Below are 26625 nucleotides of genomic sequence, written 5' to 3'. Positions count from 1 at the left end.
GGAAACTTCCTAGAATTATAGAACTGTTGTACACTTCTTTTTGGTTACATAACTGTATGTGCTCAGAGCTGTATGCTAAAAGGGGCAAATTTACTCTGTATCTTAATAAAAATATCATCTTAATTTTAAAATGAAATAAACAAAATGTCATTAAAAAATTATGTCACTCCTCTCTCCAGAACAATCCACTGTCTTACTCTGAATGAAAGAAGCAAAGTCATTACAGCAGCTTACAAAACCCTCCATCATCTGGCTTCCTTGCAGCTCTCTGATCTTGTCTGCTACTGCTTTGCCCCTCCCTCATCTGTTCCATCCATAATGGCCATTTTACATTCCTGAAATTCATCAAGCATGTCCCTGCCTCAGTGCCTTTTCATTGCCTGTTCCCTCTGTTCTTCCCCCCGTAGCAGTATGACATGCTTGTTTACTCCAATGTCATTTCTACAGTTAGGTCTTCTTTATAACCTCAGTTTACACTGGCACTCATTTTCTTCATGCTAGTTTTCGCTAATGAACATACTACATATAGTATTTTAATTTATTGTATACAGTTTCTGTCTCTCTCAACCAGAGAGGGCAGGGCTTATTGTGGGTTTGTTCACAGCTGTATCACATGCACCTACAACAGTGCTTCACATACAGTAGTACTAAGTATTTGTTGAATAAATGAGTTGAGATATGAAAGAGCCATCACTTAACCAATGCTCTGTATTCAATATCACTTGCACTCTTTTAAACCACACTAAATTCAATCACCATAATTATAAAACAAGTGGGCCTTTATTCTAATTCCACTTTTATGAGAAAGAAACTAATGATGAGGAAAATAATTTTTAGGAAGATATTTATAAAAATAAGTACCAGCATTTCCTTAGAATAAACACAAAGTCAGCTGGATCCAGTAAATCACTTACCCTTAAAACATAGAACAAGGAGATTTGAGCTTTCTCCTCAGTGAAGCCTCCATTCCTGCCCCCTCCTCCCAACCACTGAGCCCTCAGAGAGGCAGTTCCCCTCAGCTTCCCACCAGTACTCCATCATTTCCACCCCCATACTTCATGCACGCTACACTTAGCACACTAAATTTTGTTTGTTTACATATGACTCACTTTCAGTGAATAAACTACTTAATGGCAGGAATCTTAAGGTTAACAAAAGTTAAATGATGTATTCTAACTGCTAGCCTAGCACCAGGCACAAAGAAGTTTAATAGATGTTCATTGAGTGGAATGTAAATGAGTTGTCTGAAGTCATGAATTTGAAGGCTTAAAAACTGTGAATCATCAAAGAAATGCTAAATGGAGTTGATTCTACTATCCAGTTACAGATACAGACATAGATATGTGTTGAAAAGAGTCTCATTGACTGTCCTGAAACCACAAAAGTGATCTGGTTAAGTAACCCAAACACCATTCCTAGAGTTTTCTGCTCAATCAATATTTTAGTAGACTTTATCTCAGATATGAGTTTCTCTTTTTAATGAAACTTTGAGGAGGGGAAGAACTGGACAAGGTCAGTACTGAAGTCAAGAAAAAACAGTTAATAATTCTTTTTTTTATAAAGTCTGTTATAGGAATTGCTTTTGAGAAAACAATAAGAAAGCCATGAGCAAAGCTATCACCTTATACTTGGGCTGACTTCGTTTGAGTTATCAGTTTCTACTTTGACAGAGATAGGATTCAATAAGAAGGTGCACGTTTCACTACTGAAAGTCGAAAGTCAAGCATAACAGAAAAGAAGTAATTTAAGTTCTAACTGCTTCCATTGTGGTTCAATCCTGTATAATCGCTTCCTAATTGGTTTTTTCCCTTTCAAACTCCCCAACAGCCTATTTAAACTGCTTTCATATTGATCTTTCTATTGCAGAGATGTGATAATGTTTCTCCAATACTCCAAAACCTTACAATGTATATAATTATCAAGTCACTATGTTGTATATATGAAACCAATATAATATTGTATATTAGTTTTATTCCAATAATAAAAATTGTTTTAAAAACCCTTAAAAACAAAGCCATACTTTCTGAAGGACTTGATCTAAACATCTTTCAAAACAGGACTCTTTGGTAGTGTGATCTCATTGCACATTTTCATCAGTATAGTCCATGATGCTTCTATGTGCACATTGCACAGGAAATAAACTGGACTACTCACTTATTCTTCAATCACACCCCATGATTTCTTCCTCTACTCCTTTGTTTAATTAGCTCTCTCCTCCTGGAGTACCCTGTTCTCACAGTTATCATTCACCAGCTCCTCTGACAGGCTTCCCATCCAGTCATCTCAAAAAGCCTTTCTTGATTCCCTGCAATCTGCTGGGTTCTCCCTCTTCTCTAAACTGTCATCAGTCTCTACACCTTCCTCACAGGTCTCCAGCTTGTATCATAGTTGTTTGTATATTTTTTTTATACTTTCCTTCTCATCCCACCCTTGTCTGGTTTCTTAAAGTCTGACACTCAGCTCTAGCTACTTTCATTTACTGCAGGTAGTAGCATCGAACATTTTCTACACCATGTGCTACAGCAGTTTCTTGATTTATAAAGTTGACTAAATATCATGAGAGACACTGTGGAAACATAATTGTTGATCTGCTCGGCAGCCAAAACTCAGTTTAGGCATCCTCAAGAAGTTTCCCAGAGCTCTTTATTACAGGGATCTGTATTAGAGATAACGATGCCTTGTTTTTATTCTCCCTCAAAACTCTTTGGAAAGGGACAGTGGCAGAAAAAAACGTCCTTTGAAGAGTACTGGACTAGGTAAAAGGAAATATTCTGGGCACTGCCATTTAGTTATTCTGTGTTTCATCTGGAAGATCAATCTCTGGATTAAGTATCTTTAATGTTTCTAGCACTACAGTGTTTTAAATAACACCATGTTATAATCTGGAAGACGGCACTACTCAGTTACACTAATTAGCACAGAAACTGATAAGCAGAAAACATACATTTCCAACAGAAAAATAGGGTTTCCTTATATCCTTTTTCTGAAGACAGGAGACATTACAACCACACTGTCACTCAGTTACTATCTCTGCCATATAATTTCGACATGTGTCACACAGGGTAGACGTCCTACAGATTGCTGCAATGTGAACTCCTTAAGGGATTCAAATAATTCATACTGAGAGAGTTATTCTTTTGTTGGGAGTTTATGGACTCTAAATTTTAAAGGTAGTATATGAATACTGTGCTTTCATTCTAGGTAAATAAATTAAGTCACAGATTTAATCAAGTTCATTTTTTAAAGGTAGAAAAGTTGGCATTCAGAATGTTTCACATAGGATTCACAGTGCTTCAAACAAAGGTCAGTGTTCAGAGAAAATCAGATGACACAGGCATTGTTTCTTTAGTTCTTGATTCTACTCATGATTCCTCCTGGGAAAACCTGTGGCTCTACATATCAATTCAGGGGTGAATTTTTTTTAAAAAGATGTTTTCTTTCTACTCTGCTCTCTATTTATTCATATTTTATAAATATTTGGAAGTAATTTTACATCTGTGTCTGAATATTAAAAATACAATGTTGTCTTAACATACAATATAGTTTTGCAAATTATGCATATAAAATAGTACTACTAGGAAACTGCTTTTAGGACTACTGATTACCTGCCTTAAAGGAAAACAGAATTATAAAATAATAAAGCTGATTTTAAATTGTGCATAGAACCAGTAATTGTGCATTTAAGGCAATTTAAAAGATTTATTGACTCTTGGTTAAAAGTAGATTGACAATGACATTAAAGAATAAAGTGTAATTTATTTGGTGCTACGTTGCGAATGCTTCTGAACTACAAGTCATCCCACACCACCATATACAATATACTTTCAATCACAGTCAAACATAAAATAACCTACAAAACACATGACTACATTCCACATACAGTGATTCTATTTTTAAAAGAAAGTTAGCAATTAAGTCAAGGTGCAGTATCTTTTTCCAAATAAAATATTAGCACCATTCAGATAGCATGATCTTAAACTATTGGCCTTCTCCTACTTCTTAAATAACTAAATATAAACTTTTTTTCAAAGCACAAACATTAATTTGCAAAATCAGCTCTATAGTAGTTAATCTCTCTCTTCTTTTGCATTTCCCCCCAACACCCTCCGCCCCCCAGTACGGAAAAATAGGAAGTAGAAACTTTTCACGGATATGAAAATCAGACAAATGCACGCATCCAGCCAAACCACAGGCTGTGCTTCAGCAGTGCGTCCCGACCGAAGCGAAGGTGGACATCTCCCGGCGAATGGTGCTGAACGGGGAGAGCTCCAGTTCCGTGGTGTACTCGTCATTGTCATCACTGGTGGCCGCGGAGGACTTGTGCGAGCACTTCTCACAGCAACAGCAGAAACATTCCAGGAAGGCCCGACTGAAGGGTTTGCAGAGGCAGAAGAGGAGGACAGGCGTGACGCAGGACTTGAAGAACAGAAGGAACTGGCTGATGATATTAAGAAGGTCCATTGTCTGTTGGGAAACCCCCGCAGCCATGTACGCAGTAACGATGTTGCAGATGTTTTCGGGAATAATGCAAAATCCATATAAAATGGTCAAAGCCACTACTGTACAGTTCATCTGGCTTTCCAGCTGGATCTGCCGCTTATTGCCTCGGGTACAGGCTTTCTCAGCTTTGCGGATTTTCCTTGCAGTCACTAAAGAGCAGGTGATGGTGAAAAGTGTGGGCAAACAAAAGTAACAGCCAAAATACCACCAGAGTCTGGCGCTGTCGTAAGTAAGGGCCAACACGTAGATGGTGTCCGGTAAATTGGGAGACACCTTTATAACGCAGCGCTCCTCGGGCGCGCGGCCACTGAACCCCAAGTTCTCCTTGCTCAGCTGGCGGAGAACAACTTCTGGAAGTGCCAACAGCAGAGCGCCCACCCATATAACAGCGAGTTTGGCCGTTGTCGACGAACAGTTCTCGATCATTTCGTAATACATCTGTACGTTGGTGGCCGCGCGGAAGCGGTCTATACACAGAGCGCATAAGGTGAAGGTAGTGACGCCCAGAGAAGCCACCTGTGGGAGGAACACAGAATGCATTTAATCTGGTCACCTCGGAAAGATCAAGCACTAGGCAGTAACACAACCAGCAAAACAGTAAAAAAAAGAGAGAGAGAGAGCCAGAGGGGGCCATTTCCTGGGTCTATGACTTCAGCTGACAATAGGAGGAAAAAAATTAGTAGTTTAGGGCCATAGAGTTAAAAAGTTTACAGCTTGAAGGATCCGTAAAGGTCAGTTAGTCCAAGTCCATTCTACTGTAGAAAAGGGCATAGAGACCCCAAGAATTTCAGTCACATGAAAATGCCTGCCAGGAGGTATAGGTAAAGAGTGAGGGTAGTTGAGTGTATCCCATTTTCATGATGGGCATGCCTTCCACTGGGGTAGTGAGCAGTGTGCCTTACACCTGGCCAACATTCAAGAGCTCACCATTTCCAACAAACTACGTGAGTGGAGACCCCCTCCAGTTTCTCCTAAAGGCAAAATAAAGTATCTTAATGTTTTGTTCAAAGACATACACTTATTGAAAACAAGAAAGGGAAAAATTTCAGAAGTCAAAATCAATGAGAAAACAAATTCAGCGACCTCTCCCGCTGCATGTGTGCCTCGGGGGCATCCGCCTGTCCTGCTGAGACCTCCACGTTGGTTTTAGCCAGCAGGATGGGGCCAGGCACCCATGCACACAGAGGTAGGAAGCAAAGAAAGCTGGGGCCAGTGTCAGGGGGATTAGGTCAAAGATTCCCTGATGAATTTGGGACTTCCCAGACAGTGACATCTTCATGGGTAAAAAGAGAAAAAATAGAGGGAGATAGTGGAGAAGCTTGTCTACATTATAGGATTTAAATAGAGGTGAATGGAGGGAAAAAGAAAAGAAAAAGGAACAATACCAGGAGCCTGAATTTACCCTGGACTAGGGCCAGAATTCACACCATCTACAAAGCTCACAAAAGCTACACACAGAGACTTTCTCAGGAATATAAATGCATGTTCTTAACATAAACACACTGTCATTCAATAATTTATAAAATATGTATGAACATCATACACATACTTTAATGGGGTACACAGACATATATTGAACACAAGCACACATTTATTGATGTAGAATCTATGCCAAGCACTCTGCTAGATCCTGGGGATATAGAAAGGAACAGGAAACAGCTCTTGCCCTCAAGGAGGTCATAGTCAACCTAGGGGAGGGCGATTTTCAAAGCACAAGATAAACAGTGATCTTTTGGGAGCATCACATTTACTCAACTCTTTTGGGGGGACTTGAAGTGATTTCATATTTAATAAATGCAGTCGTTAATATACTTAAACAAGGACAATGGACAGAGGTAAAATGTTCATGAGGTTTAAGATAAAAGAGGAGACTAAAACAAAACTCTCTAGGTAGGTAGATGCCATGCCTTGGCAAAGGGGCAATATGTATAACACATATAGAGTGTAATGTCTAATTCTTAAAATGCAAAGGGATCTTGTTCACAAAAGGAAAGCCATTTGTCATAACAATTTTAGCACCCAAAATATTAGTTGTTTACTATCCACCACATTCAAGCTGTCACCCTCCCCAGAACAATGGCAACATGCCATGTGAATTCTGTGAGAGTTCCAATGTCAATACTCTCTCCTTTTCTTACATACCACACATTATTCAGTGCCTACTAGTTCTACTATAGAAAATAAGGACATTACATTCATGCCTCCAGCTATTCTCATAGCTATTGATAGAGACAGTCTGAAAATAAGATATAATGAAGGATTAACTGTATGAAAAGCAAAAATGAAAAATGATATGACTAACAAAGGTCCAGATCAGAGCAGATGGAAAGGTCATAGTTGAGCTTATAACCACAATTCCTGTTCTGCAAAATCTTCAGAAAGTATCCCATAAACACTAGCATGTGAAACATCAATTTGATATGACTGCCATAAATTAAGTCATCTCTACATTCACCTTGTAAAAATTAACTTTCAAATTAATGAGTTGTTCACCTTGATGGGAATTTATTTTGCATCTATGCAGGATGCTCAAAATAATTCTAACATTGAGGGCCACACTGTGACTGTCTTAAGATCAGATCTTTTTTTTTTAATGTCAATAATTGCCACACACTTTGAATGGAAATTGAGAAGGACTTGACACTTTCTAAAGGTCTACATCAAATGGTATTATTTGCAAACTGCAGTATTTTATTTTATAGATTTTTGGAACTTTGCATTTCTATATTAGTTTTTCAAATGTTTTGATTCATTTCCATGTAGGAATGTAAAACAAAAATTCTCAAACTGCCAAATGTACACAAATCTTTGGCAAGACAAGGCTCTCCGTGCCATCTTCACTAAGGCAAATCTTCATGCAGGACCCCCTGTCATGATGTAACCTGAGTTAGCCTACAAACAAGGCCATGAAGGTTTAGGCTGTATGTTCTTTTTTAATTGTTAATAACATTTCTATTAAAAGGATAGCTTGGTATTATAAAAATACTAGAGACTTGGATGCAAGTCTTAGAAGCTTGGAACAGCTTTTTTCTTGGTAGTTTTCTATCATTACTTACAAAGAACACACAGCATGTAGAAGAGAGCATCTTTTTCCTCCCTTAATGTCCCCAATTTTAAATCTAGAGATTTAAATATGGACCATTTATCATAACAGTGAGCATTTGCATAACTCCAAATCTGTCACAAAGCATTTCATGAGAGGTTAAAAGCAACTGCATGCAGGCGGACATATATTGAGATGGGTGTGTTAGATTGCCACTCCTTCGATACCATAAACTCTGCTGCACAACCACTCTTAGATGTTCCCTGCTTTGAAAGCAAAAAAAAGTGTTTTCTAGCTTCTGTATATTTTCATCTCACATGCTAACAAAGGCCAGGACAAATTTTAAGCGAGATTTACATGTGCTCCAACTTTTCACTCAGGAATTCTTCTACACCGTATTTTATTTGAAGATGTTTAGTTCTTCAGCCATATTCCCCAAAGCTTTAGTACTGAGGATCTCAAACATATTTGACATATTTTATAATCCTCTGGATGAATCATGGATGGAGGGAAACTTCCCAGGTTTCGTAAACAAATTTCCAGACCTGCATCCAACATCCTGCAATGGTACTTCTCTCTGACAGTATTCTCTGCAATCAGGATCCGGCTGAAACAGGATGAATTGTCCGGGAAGGTCGCAAGAGCTACAGAGAGGCTTGTTAAAGGAATCTGTGGGGAAAAAAATGCTGCCCCCCGAACGCTGAGAGCGCTTACACCGCAGTTGCCAACAGCAACCGCAGCCTAAATGCCGGTTCCTGATACCTTCTATTCCTGTTACCATTGCGTGCGGAATTATAACTTCAGATATTTTTCTGTAAAGTCACTTACACACTCGGTTTTATGATGTGAAGGAGCAAGAAAGGTACAAAGTCCTTCCTCAGTACTCTCCCAAATTATTTATAGAACGCTTTAAATATTTATCAGGAATTAACTGCATACCTCAGAAAGCAACTGATAAAAAACATCTGGGTAATGAGTGGTGGGCTAATTTCTGCTGACTCAGATATGAAATCTATCCATGTAATGAAAACTGCCAAATGTTGGGGTAACGTGAAAAGATTTCTATCACAATTTTTAAATATGCTTGTTTACATACAGCTCATTAGAAATTCTACCAAGATGAATGGTGCAATTATGTGCAATTATAAAACTGTATCATGAACGCTGAATCTTCTGCATTTAATGACCATATCTGATTGCTAAAATTCAATATCACTATAAAACATGCTCTTGGGAGTAAAGCTGTTAAGTGTTAGCTTAGATGGGTAGTTCTTTGAAGCAACATCCTGAGAGATGCAATGAGAAAGATGCATCTCTTATTAATTAACAGCAATGGGAGGAATAATTAACATCGACAAAAGCAGAACTGTAAACACCTTTAATAGACAAAACTACTAAATTGGAAAATCAAGATCAGAGGAAAGCTGGAAGCAGAAATTTTTAACTGTTTGGGACAGTAAGATACTGCATTTTGGGGGCATCAGCATCAAAATACAGAAGCCAGAGAATCAAAACAAACAACTCTGAAAGTTTTGTTTCAAACAGCATTGTTTTCTCTTCTTTGTATCCCTGAGTAACAAGAGTAAGCTCCTTCAGCCCCTGTCCTGTCAACACCCAGAACAGTGAGGCTTCGGCAGCTGCAGGCACATGCAGAGTTGCTTCAAGGTTCTGGACGAACGCAGAAGAGACCTGAGCACTCTTGGTGGAAACGCGTCTGCCGGGAGCCACAGCGTTCTCCCCACTGCTTAGGTTTCTAATTCAATACAAATAAAAAGTCCTCAAGGAAACCTGGGCTTCATAGTCATTCGTACTACATTAAATTCCTCTTCATCCTAATACTACGAAGAAAGAGCACATGGATACTACAAAAAATAGTGCTCCATGAAGACCCTGTCTTAGCTATTGCTGCATTTCTCGGAAGCTTACTGCAGACATGCAGATAAAATTCGCAGTAGGAATGAATGAGAATAGCTATGAAGGAACAACTCGTACCAGATAAATAGTACCTTTTACCAAACCTTCTGGTATAAATCAGTGATAATACTGATGAAGAGGAAAAAAACTACCAATGTACTTCCAACCAAAGTTTCTTCACATGGTATTCAATCTGCACGCATAAGTACAGTGGAACAATGGGAACAAATAGATTTTTGTAAACTAAGGGATTTTCTAACCAGTCATGACAACTGTACTCCTGCCTTACGATTTTACCTCTAAAAGATGTGTAAGTACATCTATTTCTGGGCTGTCTTTGTTTACAAGCAACTCTCAAAAGAAGGGCAGTATTGTTAAGAAACCCATTCATTTGCACCATGAATGATAATCTATTGTAAGATTGTGCTTACAGGCCTATCAGTCAGGAAAACAGCAGGAGGAGAACTGGGTAGGGTTTCCTTTGAAACACTGAATGACTTGAGCGGGTATGCCTTTGGCTTCTTGCATTTTCCATCATCCTTATCCTTGCAGCACTTCAGGGCAACTTCCCCACCAGAGACATTTCTTTGAGCCCCAGTGGGAAGAGCATGTTTATCAGAGCCACTGTTTAGCAGGCTGCTGTGAATGAGATGGCCTTTATCAAAAGGTCTTCATTTCCAAGTGCATGCAAATCACGATACTGTGGCAGTGACATACTTCCATTAGTGTTTCCAGTCCCAAACACAGTGAGTTAGGGAGATGAGCCTCACCCCTTAAAAGCATGCACACAACTCTGAAATGAAACAAAGCTCTTCAAGGCCATTCTTCTGCAAAGAGAAGGCTTATTACCTTTATCAATATAACTGAGATTTCATCTGATACACCCACATGTCATAAATATCCATTTACTTCAATTATACACAGCCTATTCCATCTATATATGATTCTCAATGACTGAGACAAAAACGTTTTGAAAGCATCAACTGTCATTATTGCTTCATTCTCCACCTTCTACGCTCTTGCTTAAGGTCAGTGATATGCTCTTACTGACTTTAAAAACTACTGAGACTACTTAAAAGCCAACATATCATTCCAACTTGTCTTGGTCCTATAAATCTTTCTTTACCTTTATAATCTCACCATGACACAAGGTTTCCTATCAATTGTGGGTTCTGACTTCTGTAGTACAGCACATTTCTTTAGTAGTAAATATATATATGTATACACACAAACATACACACATATGTCATGCTATTACAACTTGTTTAAAATGTTATAAATGTGTCAATGCTCATTAATAAGAAATGCAAATCAAGTGAGATTAATATCATTTGTCTTGAGATGGAAGCCATGTATTGGCATCAACAAGTCTTAAGGACTTTCTATATTACATATTTATTCTCAATAATCAGAAATCCACTTCAAAAGTAATATTTCCCTCAAGTCCGCAGTCAGCTTCTCAAACCTTGGTGTAATTTGTATGATGCCTCTAATCCATCAAGTGACCTGGAATTCCTGTTGTTCACCTAGGGGTTTTCTGATAAGTTTCCAAACAAAAGAAACACATTTTTGCCTATTTTCCCTTGTGACAAATGACACTGATTTGCCCAGGAGTGAGCCTAAACTAAAACCAAAGTTAGAGTTGGACCCATTCATTTTGGTTGGGTAATTATGAATTGAGTGACATTGAGAAAACATATTTTAAGGCAAAATTTCTCTGCTTTTAACCAAAATTCCACCCTTGGTGGTTTGTTAAGGAAGTACTCTTTCTCCATTCAATACTCTTATAAAAGGCACATATCTCTAAATCTCATATCTTGCTGTGAATTAGTTAACAGATGCTTTACCTGGAGAGGAGAGATTTGAACCAAGGAGAAGATGCCAAAGTAGGATGAGAGGCCCTGAAGGTAGCGGGTGATGAGGAAGTAAAAAGAGACAGCTCTGAGTCACAGTCCTGATGAAAATGACTCATTCAAGATGGGATCACATCAGAGACCTTGGCCTCCTTAGTGCTATGAACCATTCAAGCATGCTGAAAGATAATATTGAAAACTATCATAAATTCACAAACTGAAAATATTCTCTCTCAAGAATAAACTGGCACGGTGCTCATATCCTGTATTTTATGGGACATTATGGAAAGTATCTGTACCTACTTTGCAAATGGAAGCACCGCATATTCGAGGTTGCAGCAATCCTTTTCTCCACTCTACCTTGCAATTTTAGATGAGATCATCTCTCCTGGCACAAGGAATACCATTCTAATTAGTATACTTAAAAGTTAGTCTTGGCAACAAGGTTGAGTTGATGATAGGACCTTGGCAGGTCAATTATTGAGCAGTTAAATGATGGGGCAGGGGGTATACCTGGAGGATGGGAACATAAGTGTAGCGCCAGAGACAACCCCCATGGCATAGCAGCCTGCCCATCTATCTCTCCGCATGGTCCACATCCCAGACATAGATCCCTGTGTTTCCAGCGGGACACTGTCAAGTCCAGGTGCAGCACATGTTGAAGAGCTGTTAGAGGTGGAAACATGGTGGAAACGTTCAGTGAAGGTCCACACAGTATAAGGGTAGAGGGCAAGGCAGATGCTCATCTACTCGGCCTCAGGGAGACTCAGAAGCTCAGAGCTACTTTGCTTTTACAGACATATTTGCTTCCTTTTCACCATTAAGGGATGCTTTGTTGATATAACCAGATAGCTTGGCAGCTCTCAGGAACTCAGGGTAAATCCTCACTCTGACTGTGTGCTTGAGACCTTAATCCAATTTTTGGCAATGTCCATTCTTTACACTTCCTTTCCCCCCACTCTATAATAGGGTCTGAAGTGTCTCCCTTGTCAGCCCTTCTTCCTAGGTTTTCTAAGATCAAACTAAGTACTGGGTAAGTTTTTGATATTTTCAGAATAAAAGGACTCAATTTAACGTACTGTTGTTACATTGCTAAATAAACCACTTGTTTGTTGTTACATTGCTAAATAAACCACTTGTTTAAGTAAAATTTTAAAATTTGACTTAGTGACTTACAGCTGATAAGGACTAATAATTCCAAAGCAGAGATGATTATTTAAGGCATTGTATTCTAAATAGTAATTTAATAATATTTAGAATAATTCAGTAATCTAAATGAAATTTCCAGGACTGTCCTATGTGCCAGATTATCTTACCAATTATTCTTATGGGCCTCCTATCCTAGGAAAGAATGAGAAAACAAGACAGCAAGAATTAAAAGATTCTCAGAATTGTGACTTTTCTCCATGGATTTAAGCTACACAGCATTTATGAAGACGAGCAGTGAGAATAAAATTGAAAAATAATTACAGGGAGCATAGTTTCACTTGAATTTCTCCATCATTGACCCTATCAAAGTACAGTTCTGAGTTGACCATTCTAGGGCCATTCCTGAACTTCCATAATACCTTGTTTAAACTTCTATTCTAGTATTCATCACATCATAGGACATTATTTTGCTTTTCTATGACTTGAATAGCAGGAATACATCTATGTTATTCATCTCTGGAAACTTCTTCCCCTCTTCCCCTCCTCATTCCACCCTAATCCCCTCCTAACATAGTATCTAGTATAGGCGAAAAACTCAACAAGTGTTTGGTGAATGAATGGATAGTAAATAAATGAATGAGGGATGACATATGTAGAAAAGGATCATAGAAAATAATGAATTACTCAAACTGTTCTTTAATCAGTTGTTGGGTGTTGCTTTTTATATACAATCCTTAAAAGCTGGAAGCCAACCAGTACCTCCAGAAGCAAAGAAAAAAAAAATCCAGGTTCCTGTTTATAATTCATAGACATGCTTTAGAAAAGAATGGCATTCTTATTACAATCAATAGGTAAGGAAATTATTTTCATCTCACGTTTGAATACCATAAAGCTTTTATTTCTTATGTGGGAGGCTTACTCAGGAAACTTCACCATAGAGTGCTCATGAATGGTGTTATAAATAAGAGCACACTCTGTAACTTTTTCTTTTTCTCCTAAGGGAGTTATCAGCTGAATATTTTCACTTGCATGGGAATGTAGAAAATGATTATAAAGTGATTATTCACAAGTCATAAAATATTTGTTAAGCGCCATTCTCATATATTGAGTCTATTTTCCCTGAGAATATTATTAGCAACTTTCAAATTGCTCATAAAACTGTATGTTTCCACCTAAAAATCCCTCAGAATACCTGATGGCTACTCCACCACTCAAACAAATTTACCATCGGCCATGATAAGTGTGTTATTACTTGGAAGCACGAGTTCTGGGGAAATCTGTGTAGAATAGCATACCTGTATGGTAAATCGTCTTCAGCTTCCCGTCCCCTTCCTTTCTTCCCGTCAATCTTAACTACTATCTATGGCAGTGAGAGGGCCATTTGTTTCACTCAGCTGAAAAATAGTATTTCTAAAGTCATTGGAGAATTTGGTTCTTTTCATCCTGAAAGATTCTAGACCTTTCACAAATCACCCCTGACCCAGAGGCCTTAGTGAAACACATTCCTTTCAAACACTCTTCCACCCTCATGCAGGAATCTTGGATCTCAGTAAAATAAAAATGCAATTAGATCTGGGATCATTGTAGAACTATTTGAAGCTTCCTTCCCTACCACATGCCATGAAGGTGTGAATCCTTTAAACTAAGGAGGCGTGTGTATTATTTTAAATCTCCAATTAACATCCAAACAGAAATAAAGATTTAGTTTAGCAGTGGATCTGGCTCAGATGATAGACTGACTGACTCTGGTTGGTTTCAAACAAGTAATGAGCAAAGAGTTGTTCCAGTTGCCACATTCAATGCCTGAATTATTTGGCTTTAACCATTTGCTAGACCATTAAGGGAATGGTGTGGTAGGGCATTCCTATGCTCCTCTCCTACTGCACTTCAGACCTCCATTACTCATCTCTTCCTCTCTCTCTCTCTCTCTCTCTCTCTCTCTCTGCATAGAACTATTACACTATTACTTTGAGTATGTTTCTTTTCTGGTGACTGTCTAAAAAAAATTAAAAATAATCTACTAGGATGGCCACCATCCTCCCAGATTCTATTCTCTCCTATCCCTCTTTCCTACTATTCCATCTGCCTTTGGTCCTTATAGGACTAGGCCATAAAGGCATCATAATCCTGGAATAGAAAAAGAGAAGTTATCAATTACAACAGTTGCTAATATATTCCTACTCACAGCAATATTAAATATGACAGAATTCCCTTTTTAGCAACAGACCCTGGAAGCTGGGTGCTCTCTTAAAGCCTTATGTCAACAAATCGAAATAAAAAAAAGTTGAATGCAAACTTCAAAGATCTATAATTTTTGCTGAAGAAATGCCTTATATTTTTCTACACAAACCCAGTTCTCCTCAAAATTCCACTACCTCCTTAAAATTATACTAATAATCAAGTTGCAGAAAAAAAAGAACTGTGGAAAAAAATGAAAAGAGGGCAAAAGAGAAGATGAGAGAGAAAATTTGTAAAGATCAATAAAAATTGTGGTACAGCTGCTATGGAAAACAGTATGGAGGTTCTTCAAAATATTACAAATAGAACTACCACATCATCCAGTAATCCCATTTATGAGTATTTGCCTGAAGAAAATGAAAACACTAACTTGCAAAGACATATACATCCCCATGTTCATAGCAGCACTATGTATAATAGCCAAGATATGGAAAAAATCAGTAGTTTAGGGCCATAGAGTTAAAAAGTTTACAGCTTTTATGGAAAAAACCAAAGTGTCCATCAGTGGATGGATGGATGAAAAATGAATGTGATACTCACACACACACACTCCCACTCACAAAATGGAATATGATTCAACCATAAAAAAGAATGAAATCTTTTTGCTATTTGTGACAACACAGATGGACCTCAAGGACATTATCCTATGCAAAATAAATCAGATGAAGAAAGACAAATACCATATGATTTTATTTATAAGTGGATTCTAAAATAAACAAAAAAATCATAATAAAACCAAGCTCATTGGTTGTCAGAGGCAGGGCCAAGGTTGAGGGGAGGTTGGTTGTTTGAAGGGGGGATCAAAAGGAACAAATTTCCAGTTACAAAATAAATGAATCATAGGGATGTAATGCAAGGTGACTAGAGTTGCCCATTTGAAAGTTGCTAAGAAAATAGATCTCAAACTTCTCATCACAAGAAAAAATATTTTTGTAACTACTTAAGATGATGGATATTAACTAGACTTATTGTAGTTATCAATTCACAATGTATATAAACATCACATCATTATTCTGTACACCTGAAACTAGTACGTTAATTATATCTCAATAAAAAATTAATAAAATTTAAAAGTAACTAAGAAATATTAAAAAATAAAACACTTGAAAACATAAGATTGAGTACTAGAAAAATGGTACATCATACATTATAAATCATGAAGATGGTGTGCAGTGAAAAATAAAGAATAGCCAACAAATAAATATAAGAAACTAAAAAGTGAAGAAAGGCAAAATCTAGAAAACAAAAGAGGATAAAATGTCAATTTTTAGAAATCTTGTGATCAAGAAGAAAAATGTTTGGGGGTTGCAGGTTTTAAAGAAAGTTTAAACAAATGTAGTGAATTTTTAATGTCCACTCTAAAACACTTCATGATTTTAAGAGCATAAAATGCTACTATATATAGCTTTCTATTTCAACACTAAAATAATTATATTTGGCACAAAAAGTACAGTTGTCTCAGATGACTGAATTTTTAAAAATTGAATGAGTTACCAACTGTGGAACTTGCAGTTGATTTATGAGAAACAAGATGAAATTTAAGAATGCAAGAAGCTATATATTTCATCATTTAACAAATGATGTCAACTGAACTTATGTTTTGTTTCTGGTCTATTGGATATGGAAGTCTTAAAAAAAGATGCCAAGGAGCAGAAATAAAAAGAAAACATGCACCAGGTACCCTATTGCCTCATAGATGTTTGCCTAATAAACAAACATCAACTTCAAGTGTTGAGATAATGGTTGCCGGTTTGGGTGTATATGTTAGGATGATCATTTCTCTTCTCACAGCCTCGTGTTTCATCTTTATATTAGGGAGTTGGATTAGAATGCCATTTGATTCTAATTTAACATGCTAATTCAAAAACCACTGTAGTGGAGACTCTGGCTCCCTACCCAGACTGCCTCTCCACAAAAGTACTTCAAGAATGAGGGGCTGATTCCCCCAACTGCTGGGACTACTGATGATTGACAGCTCTTAGCTGCATCCCTTTCTAGGCATTGCCCTTGACCAGGGAGATCCACCCAGCTCAAAGTTATACCCACTTCCGGGGAGCAACTTGCATCCAATGGCTAGTCCTTTAGGGAACATTAGCCTGGACGCTCTTACCTTAATTCAGGACATTTCTGTGGGACCACCCCAGCCCTAGAGCTCCCTGTGGGGTTAGCTGAGATCTTTGCGGCACCTGCATCACAGTTCAGCTTCTGCCGCTGCCCAATCCTGCTTCCTTCATTCCTTACCAGGTATTGAACTTGAATGCATGTCCCAATAAACTTACTGCAAGCAAATCTCCACATGAAGGTCTGTTTTTTCGGGAACTTGGCGTTGAACAAGCACGAACTCTTTCTTACTTCTGTGAAAATAGCAGTTGCCTCCTAGAGGCAGAAATCCTTTATTATGAGATTTGGACTGTATTTCTTGTTCTCATAATCAAGAATTATGGAGCTGATACTACTGTCCAATAATTATTCTCACAAAACATACTAAAACATTATAGAATAATTTTAGAAGAATAGAATTAGGTAGGAATGTAGAAATACTACATCTCAAGATTTTCATTACTCGAACAGTAAAAATTAGTATCTAATTTTTCAAGAAAAAAATGAATCTTTCTTCCAAGTCTTTGCTCCTCTATAAAGTCTAGTAACAATAACTAAAAAATAGGGCTGTAAAGAAGGAAAAAATACAGAGAACAAAAATAATAATTGTTTTAATTATTGTTTAAGAGGTATAAACAAAATATTCTTAAGAAGCAGAGAATTGGAAATGAAATGAAAATGAAAATATACATTTTTTTAAATCCTCAGAATTAGAAAGAAAACTAAAACACAGTATTATCACTTAAAATTCATAGGTCTTTTTAAACTAACCCAAGTTTTTATATCTTTTCTGAATTTGGATGGGATTCTTCTAAAGTTTCTTTCAAGAATTTTGGTAATTTATTTTTTCTTTTCCTGGTTACTTTTTCCTCCTTATTTTTCCCTCTAATGTTTTTATTATCATGACTAGCACATTTAAGATAATATATTTACCTCTTACTGAGCTTAACTCTCCTGTTCACTACAGTTTACTTTTGCTTCTTTCTTGCATGTATCAGTTTCTTCTGCATTACTCAAAGAAACATCTTCAATTGAAATTGACCTTAAAAAGGGAACTGGTAGACACATATTCTTTTACATAAATTCAACTGCCTTCTCTACAATTAAAAAATGAACCGTCCACCGAATAAATCAGATGCTTCAGAGCTACTTGGAGCTTGGCAACAAGAGAAATCCTAGATCTTGGTAAGGTAGCAACAGTTGATTTAGCAAGCATGGAATGATTCTGCATCTGATCCCTGGCAGGATAACAGAGGTTCTTATTTACTGTCTCTTGCCTTGGTCCTTCTAACTAGGTACTGTTTTCTGCTTACTTATCCCCTAGCTTTAGGCCCTGGAACAATGTTGAACATAGTGTCACTGGCCCTGGTGCCAGACAGGATCAGGGGCTCTGGAATATTTACAGTTTCCCTTCTTCTGCTTCCATAAATGAAATGGGCAGTCTGAATGGAGGAAATCAAGGGCCAGCTGGCTAAAAACACAACTGGCAACAAGCACTTGGGATCCTTCCAAGAGCTGGTGTTTAAAGAGAGGCCATCTAAAGAGCAAATTCCAGCTACCATAATAACGGTTCTGGACACTAATTCTAGAAGAAACAGTAAAATTGTACTCAGAAAGATTTTTGTTTCCAAAGTTTGGAACTTATTATTATATGCCCCCTCCTTCTTAAGAAATTTGCTAGTCTTAGAGTCAGTCCCTTAAAAGAGCAGCCAATCCTTTATACTTTAACAAATGACAGATATTTATTATATACTTTAAGAATGTTACATTAATTCGGTGCCATGACAGCCAAAGTATTACTTTTGTTTAAGCTCATTCATACAAAATAAATAAATTGTTAAGAAACTTAGAAAGTGAAAAGAGAAATAAATGACATAAGAATTTAGATGGGACAGCATGGCAGACAGCCAAAGACACTTAAACTAATTTGGAAGGTTATTAATATATCATGAAGCCAACTGACAAAGGAAGAAAGATTTCCTTTGTTAAATAAAATATTACTCTAATTTTGATATTTAAGAAAAGTTCAATAATCTTGGGGGAAAATTATGTTGGGGCACTAAAAATCTAGTAGATGAATGATAGTTTTTTTTGTTTGCTGAGTTCTGATAATGACCACCATGGACTGGACATTTATTAACCCTAGAACCTCTGGTAGGTGTTGAATCAGAAATATATACAATAACATATTGAGAAGTAAACTTAAAATAGAAACAATTATATACACTATGAGATCAAAATTTTTTTTCACAATCTGGGAGTAGATGAACTTGAAAGTGAGCAAACCAAAGCTGTCGCTACTCTCTCTCTCTCTCTCTCTCTCTCTCTCTCTCTCTCTCACACACACACACACACACACACACACACACACAAACGCATAAATGATTGGCAAGAGAAATAAATGTAAGAGGGACCCAGAGACATAGTGAAGGGGTTCAGCAGCCAGATGGGCGGGCGGAGCAGCAGTTCTGATGCTATAAATCGCGGAAATGGGTAAAGACAGTAGCTTGAGACCCCCTCTCCTCCCCCCACCCCGGAAAGTATTACCTCTATATAGGGAACAATCTTGCAGGAGAAATCTTCCAGTAACCACTTCTTCGTCAGCTCGTGAAAGATGACAAGCGGAAGGCAGAAGAAGATGATGAGAAAGTCCCAGAAAGCCAGGTTAGCCAAGAGGGAGTTGGAGATGCTCCGCATGTAGTAGTTGTGACACACAATGCACATGACCGCCAGGTTGCCAATGATGCCGGTCCCGAAGATCACCACAGACAGACACATAACGGCGTAGGCTCCGTACGACTCCTGGGTCAGCGGGTAGAAGGGGTTTTTCAGACGCAAGCGCCGGTTGGTGGTGTTCCCCCGGCGGGGCCCCCCGCGTTCGGGCACCCCTTCGCCCGACGACCCATTCTGGGCCAGGGCCCTGCCGGGTGATGCAATCGTCCGCCCTTCATACCCCAACAATCCGTTGACCTTCTTGGGCGGGGGTTTGTGGTGGGAACCGTGGGGTTTCCCGGCCCTCCTAGGCCAGTAATAAAGGTCGCCGGCTCCGGGTTCCGTCCTCACACTCTGCACCTGGCTGCGCCCAGAAATGCCAGCGCCTCTGGGACCCTTCTCCTTATCCTCCGAGGTCTGAAGGAAGAGTTGGAGTGCCGTGGGGTTCTCTCTCCCCAAAGTTCCCGGGGGCTCCTGACCCCGGGCACCTTTCCACCTCCAGGCGCCAGGCGGCCTGGCTGGAGGTCTCGAGGGCTCTTCTGCCGACGCCTCCGCCCCCCTGCCGGCACCTGGGCCCCCGCCCGCGGCCGCCGGTAGGTCCCACGCGGGCGGCGCGCGCCGCTCTGCCTCCTGCTCCTCCCTGGGAGCGCGGGCTAGCGGGAGGTCTCCGGCAGAATTCCCCAGTCCCCAAGCGTCCCTGCCGCGACGCCGGATCAGCGTAGGTGAACAGTTCCCCCCCAGACAAGTTTCGTTCCTGGGCGCAGGGGCGGATCCGAGGGCAGGAGAGGCAGAAACCTCGAGCAGCAGCAGAACCAGCAGCCGCGAGGTGCGGGCGAGAGGCGCGCCCGGGGCCCGCATGGCTCGGCGAGGGCGCGCCCGGCAGCCGCGGCTCCTGCTTAGGACCAACACCTGCTGCCCGAGTTGCTGCTGAGAGTTAGACACATGTCACCCTCTCACCCCCGCCCAAGCAGCTGGGGACGGGAGATCGCCGTGAGGTGGGGGGATGGATCCTGGGGGCCACAACCCGCTCACTCTACAATCTTTCCTCGTTTGGCGTTCGGTGCATTTCTCAGCCAAACCCAACCCGAGCGCTGCGTATCCCCAAGGTTCAGAGCGGGAATCGCTGCTCGCGGTGGCTGACCTTGAAAAGTTGCCACCAACACCTGACTGTTGACTAACGTTGCGGCTGGGAGAAGCCCGGACGCAGCCCCACGCTCCTCCCTCGCCTTTGGGTGGTTGCCTTCTCGGTAACAGTTGTTCTGCCTATTTACATCCTTTCGATACGGCTTTATCCAGTTCCAAGCCGAGGTCGCCAAAGGGAAAGAAAAGCAAGTCCCCCTTCTTCGGATGACCAGTAGCCACAATCCCACTCGCTGGTCTCTGGAAACAGGTTGCAAACAGCCAAACGCAGGGCAGATACGCCTGGCAAACTCTTGCCCCACCTAACCCCGAGCGGCTTGAAAAGCTACCGCTGCCGAGCACAAGAGGGACTCGAAGCCCAAGGCCACTGTCAAAGTTGTTTCTTCTCCTGCTTAAAGTTGACCAGGGGGCGGCGCGAGCTGCGGGGCGGCGTGTCCCCGCGCAGAAGGGAGTCGCTGGTGGGGGTGGGGAGGGCGTGCCCTGCTCCTCGGGGGACGGTGCGGGTGGCCGGACGGGCTGCTGGCTGCGACAGCAGGCGCAGCCCAGGCGGAGAGCGCGGTGCCTGGAACCGCCGCGGGCGAGGCGGTGCATGGCCGGGGAGGGGAGACGGCCGGCCTCTCCCCGCCGCTCCAGCCGCTGCGCGCGCGGGCGAGACCGGGCGCTCGGCTCCTTGCCTCCTCCCCCTCCTCTGCCTCTGAGATGCTGGTTTGTGGGAAGACTGGATCCCCTGGTGGCTTTCGACTCGCTAAACCCACACACGTTTCATTCAAACCCTTTGTAGCGGCTTTCACCGCAAGGAGCTGGAAGCGGCGAGGGAACAGCGCGGAGGCGGGGAGCTAGGATGGGCGGGACACGTTAATTCCCCAGATGTCGGAACCAGCAGGACCGGTCCCGGACCTGGGTGGGGAGGGCAGGGGAGAGACCCGAGCGCTGGCTTCCAATTCGGCGCGGCCGGTGCGCATGCCCAGGCCTGAGCCCCAGAGGGAGTTGTGAGGCCCTCACCTCCTTAGGTATTCCCAAGAGTGGAGACGGGAGAGAAAGGAAGCTCTGACGTTTCTATCATAGAGAAAGGGCAGCTCCGGAAGTGGAACGCAAGTGAGAATGCTCGGGATGCATCATTACCTGCAACTCTGGGTTAGGAAGCATCCTGCCAGGGGTTACTTATAATACCCAGGGCACAATGACAGTAGTTTTGTTTGATGAAGTAGTGGGAAATGACAGGTGTGGGGGGATTAACTCGACCAGAACCCCCAGCGTGGCTGACATTGCCTTTCCACTTTTATACTAAACCCCACACTCATGCCACAGCTGTCAGGGTACAGTTAATAAAATGGACAAAGTTAATATAAAGTAGATGAACTGATTAAGAGAGAAAGTGATAGAGGAAGAATTAAATACATTTTGAAAGGAAAAAAGGCAACACCTTAGAGAGACAGGAGAAATACAATGAAAACATGTTGCCAACTGTGGTAGGTAGAAAATGCCCCCCCAAAAGACGCCGACTTCCTAACTGCAAATACCTTGAAAATGTTATGTGGCAAAAGGGGCTTTGCAGATGTGATTCAGTCAAAGATACTGAGATCATGGATTACCGAGGTGGGTCTACTGACATTACAAGGAGCCTCACGGGAGGGAGGCTGGGAATCAGAGTAAAGTGGGGATATGAACAAAGGAATGCTGGAATCGCAATTTGTTACAGCAGCCATGATAAATTAATATATAATATACCAGTTAATCTGAAAATGTAGACAACAGCAACAATTTTATAGACAAATAGAAACTACCAAAAATAGCTTAAGAATTATTTTAGGAACCTAAGTCGAACTATAGCACTTAAAGAAATCAAATCATCATGACCTACCTATAAGAAAGCATTAGACCTTAACAATCCTATGAAATAAATGTACAATTATACAAAATGTTTGATAGCTACCCAATTCATTTTATGAAGAAAAACCTTAATATAAAAATTAGAAAATGACATGAGAAGAAAAAAATTATAGGCCAACAGCATCCATCTATGCATTAATTCATTTATATATGCTAATTCTCTCAAGTACATTAATTCATTAAAGAAGTATTCTGCAAGTTGTTTAGGGTAGAAGAGTAAACAAAATAAAGGTCTGCTCTCCCTGAATCAATAGTCTCTTGAGAAAGATAGATTAAAAAAGCAAATTATTATATATCAGATGATGATACATGTGATGGAGAAAAAAAATGGAGAATAAGGAAATAGAGCAATGGAAGGGGGAAGGCTGTCCTTTTATAAGGATGGTCACTGAAAGCCTTTTTAATAAGGTGACTTTTGAATACTTACCAACATATATACAATAATCCCAAATAAAACCCTGACAAATTGAATTCAATGCCAAATATTTTTTTAATATAGCATATATAATAGGGCTTACCCCAGAAATACCAGGATAGCTTAACAGTTAGAACTTTTTAAAATAATTTATGGCACTAAGACATTTAAGGACAACGATATATTTATCTCAATAGATGCAGGAGAAGCATTTCATTAAATACAATTATTTATTATTAAAACTATTAGCAAACTAGAGATAGAAAAGAAGCTTCTATAATGTTAGTTAATAAAATATAGCAAACATTGAAGTCAAATACAAAAATATTACTTTTAAAATCAATATAGGACATGGATCATCTCTTCTATAATCAGCACTATTGTGACAATACTTGCCAGTGACATAAGAAAAATGGTTGTATTAAAGAAATAAAATTGGTGTTATTTGTAGATTAGATAATCTTACATACAAAATTTAAAGTGAATTAACAAATTTTATAGTTTACAGTTGTACCTTACCAGATATCAAGACTTACTTAACTGCAGTAAAAAATAGCAGTGATATTGGTGCAGGCACAGCCAATTGGAACAGAAATAGACAGAAAACAGGGAAACATACAGAAACTTATGTGGGAATTTGATACAGTAAGAGAACTACTATTAAAAATGACAAAATGTCTGGACCAGTAAATGGCATTGAAAAAAACTGACAATCCATAGAGGAAAAAATCAAATTCTATTTCCTTTTTCATACTATATATTTAATATATATTTCAGGTTACAAGACCTTAATATGAAATTATAAGGTTTCATAAATAAGATCAAAGAACAGAAGTATAAAAGACAATAATGACAAATATGACTATCTTAAATTTTTGCATTTCTGAACCAACAAAGAAACCATTAGCAAAGTTAAAATCAAGCTACAAGTTGCAAGCAGACTGGTACAGAATGAGAAGTGAGACCTACTGCTGCCTGCAAGTGAGAGAAAAGCCTTGGCCCAGCTGAGCTTTTAAAGACACAAAACAATGTTACGGTGCAGGTTTACAGATGCCGACTAGAAATACCTTATAGGCACATAAAGCACTTGCTCAGAGCTGAACTATAGTTATATAGTTATATTATCAAATATGCTTATTATGTATATGATATTAAGTGTAGAAGTGAGCATGACAAAAATGATATGATTTCTGTTGATTTACATACACATCGATGAAACTCCCGAGTGCCTGTCCACAGTGGTCCCCCCAGCAGGTTCCCTATTTTGGAACACACTTACTACAGTTTTGCTCGGGGGTGAAGAGGAGCAGGTGTTATGGGAATCCCAAGTACATTGTGGAGGAACTTCCATTGTATCATTTTCTCTCAAATAAACCACATTCCATGTAATCTCTGGCACTTATTTTTTGTCCTGAAACTCAGACAAAAGGACTGGTATCAAATATCTACCAAAAAAACCCTACAAATTGATGGGGAAACAAGGCTAATTGAAAAAAGATGAACAAAGGTTGGGACAGGAATTGCACAAAAGAGGAAACCCAAAAGACCAATAAAACTGTGGAAAGATGCTCAACCTAACTAATAATTAGAGGCCTACAAATTATCATAACATTTAAATTTCATTTCACTGCCATTAGACTGGCAAAATTTAAAGAAAATGGCAATATCCAACTGTTTGAGAGGACAGGAAGAAATGAGAGCTCTCATATCTTGCTTGGAGAGGAGAGAGGAATATGTCAATACCTTAAAAAGTTGATGGCATTCATACCTTGTCAAGGTGAAATTCTATTCCCACGTAAAAACCCTAGAGGAACTCTTGCATGCGGGCCCAAGGAAAGTTCTACACTTGTTTCTGAGAATAAAAAAAATGGAAACACTGAAAACATCAATCAATATAGGTATAGAAAGAATTTTAATATATTCATAAAGAGGACAAACTGGACGTACATGATCAACAAGGCAGAATCTCAGAACTATAAATGAAAGGAGAGAAAAGCAAGATTAAATATCTTACTATGCTACCATTTGTGTAATTTTTAAAAAGCACACAAAACAGTATGACAAATCATAAAAGTATAAAACATGAGTCAAAAAATACACATAAATTTCAGAATATTAGTCACCTCTGGGGGTAGATGGACAGGAATGGGATGGGAGTTTCTACTCTAACTGTAATATTTGTTTCTTTATAAACATTAAGGAGGGGATAATCTGGATTAGTTGTGGAAAGAAAAAAAGTTGGTAAAATAAAACCAGGGATATTACCTCCCTTCTTGCCTCATTAGTTTGAAGTTTGGGTTATACGTGAAGCTATTTTTATGTGCTTCTTAGGACCACAGCATGTGTTATTCATTTCTACCTCTACCCAGAAAGGAATCCATGCTCAACAGGGAAAAATCCCTTTGCACTCTTCCCAGAAACCCATTGTGATTGATACATGTTTGCCCTGAGTTGGGCATCATTCTCAAAGTGGTAAACTGCAGAACTGAGCTATCTACTTGGAGAGTGGCTTAGGAAAATCCTGGAAGAGGGGTTGCTGTGCTTGTCTGAGTTGACACCTTCTTATTTAGAAGTGGCCCCCTTCTGAACTTGAGCAATGATGCCTTTCCATTGAGATGGCTGCCATGCTCTGGATCTATAAATAAGACTTCCCTTATGATGGTGAATGGTGAATGAACCACAGAGAGCTCCAGCCAGATTGCTGTAACCCCGGACAATGTCAATTATTTATTTCTGGGGGGAACACAATGTGCTTATCTGTAAAACAAGGATATTGATAGCTGCTTTCAGCTCTGCCCACCCAAGTCATTATGAAGATTAGGCAGATATGAAAACGCTTCATACACTGCACAATATTTGCTTTTGTTGCTTTTAGTAGTTCAACCATTTGTTGCTATTAGCAAAATTTAAATGACATCAAGAACATACAAGTTTTGAAGGTGCTCATGCTTGATAAAAATCTAAGGTAAAGGTTTATTTTATAAGAAAATTTAGAAAGCATTCACTGCAAAAAGAAAAACAAATGTCCTTCAAATCTTGTCCCAAAGCTTATCTCATCGGGAACTATATTTTTTTAAATGGGAAGAGTCACAACTCATCTCTTTCTGTAGTTTCTACTTTAGAAATATAGATCAGAAAATATGTTGGCAGATCATTGGCTGGTTTACGTTAGAGGTCATTTATCTATAAGAACTGATTTGAACATCGATTTTTCTGTGTCAGCATTCCTCAGGGTTTATAATATATAATATTGATTTTTTTTATATACAATAGAGAACATGTAAGTTTTTCCTGTCTTGGCATTTCTCTACAACTGATTACATACACTGCATTTAGTGTTTGGTGTGTTGAAATAAGACACATTACAAAATAAGAGAAATAACTATTTCAAGTTTTAAGATGTATCATTGAACAGAAGAAAAAGTTTTACTCAGCAGCCAATTCACTTCTCAAATAGTTTTTCTTTCCTTTTGACTTCAGAGAACTCAAAGGACCATTTCTCTAAAAGAAATTGTAACATGTAACCAACAGATTATTATTTTCTGAGATTCAAAATACGTTTTCTTTACAGTGTGTGGTTGCAGACTCTGTCTCTAAATTACTAAATGTTGGTTTGGAAGCATCTGTGGACTGCCTGCTCCATCCTCTCCCTTTGCCACTTGTGAGAACCT

The 26625-nt window shown here is 39.4% G+C and overlaps 1 protein-coding gene across 1 annotated transcript; it reads right to left on the bottom strand.

The window, feature by feature from the left end:
* Positions 1-3736: 3736 nt before the first annotated feature.
* Positions 3737-21360, bottom strand: GPR37 (G protein-coupled receptor 37). The gene is made up of 2 exons (XM_017644672.3): positions 19345-21360; positions 3737-5016 (listed from the first exon to the last, which is right to left on the bottom strand). The coding sequence occupies exons 1-2, from the start codon at positions 20365-20367 to the stop codon at positions 4201-4203; spliced, it is 1839 nt and encodes a 612-aa protein (XP_017500161.2). The 5' UTR covers positions 20368-21360; the 3' UTR covers positions 3737-4200.
* Positions 21361-26625: the final 5265 nt, after the last annotated feature.

This window comes from Manis javanica, chromosome 6 (genome assembly GCF_040802235.1).
Source record: "Manis javanica isolate MJ-LG chromosome 6, MJ_LKY, whole genome shotgun sequence".
NCBI classification, from domain to species: domain Eukaryota; kingdom Metazoa; phylum Chordata; class Mammalia; order Pholidota; family Manidae; genus Manis; species Manis javanica.
This window is presented reverse-complemented; position numbering and strand designations above follow the sequence as displayed.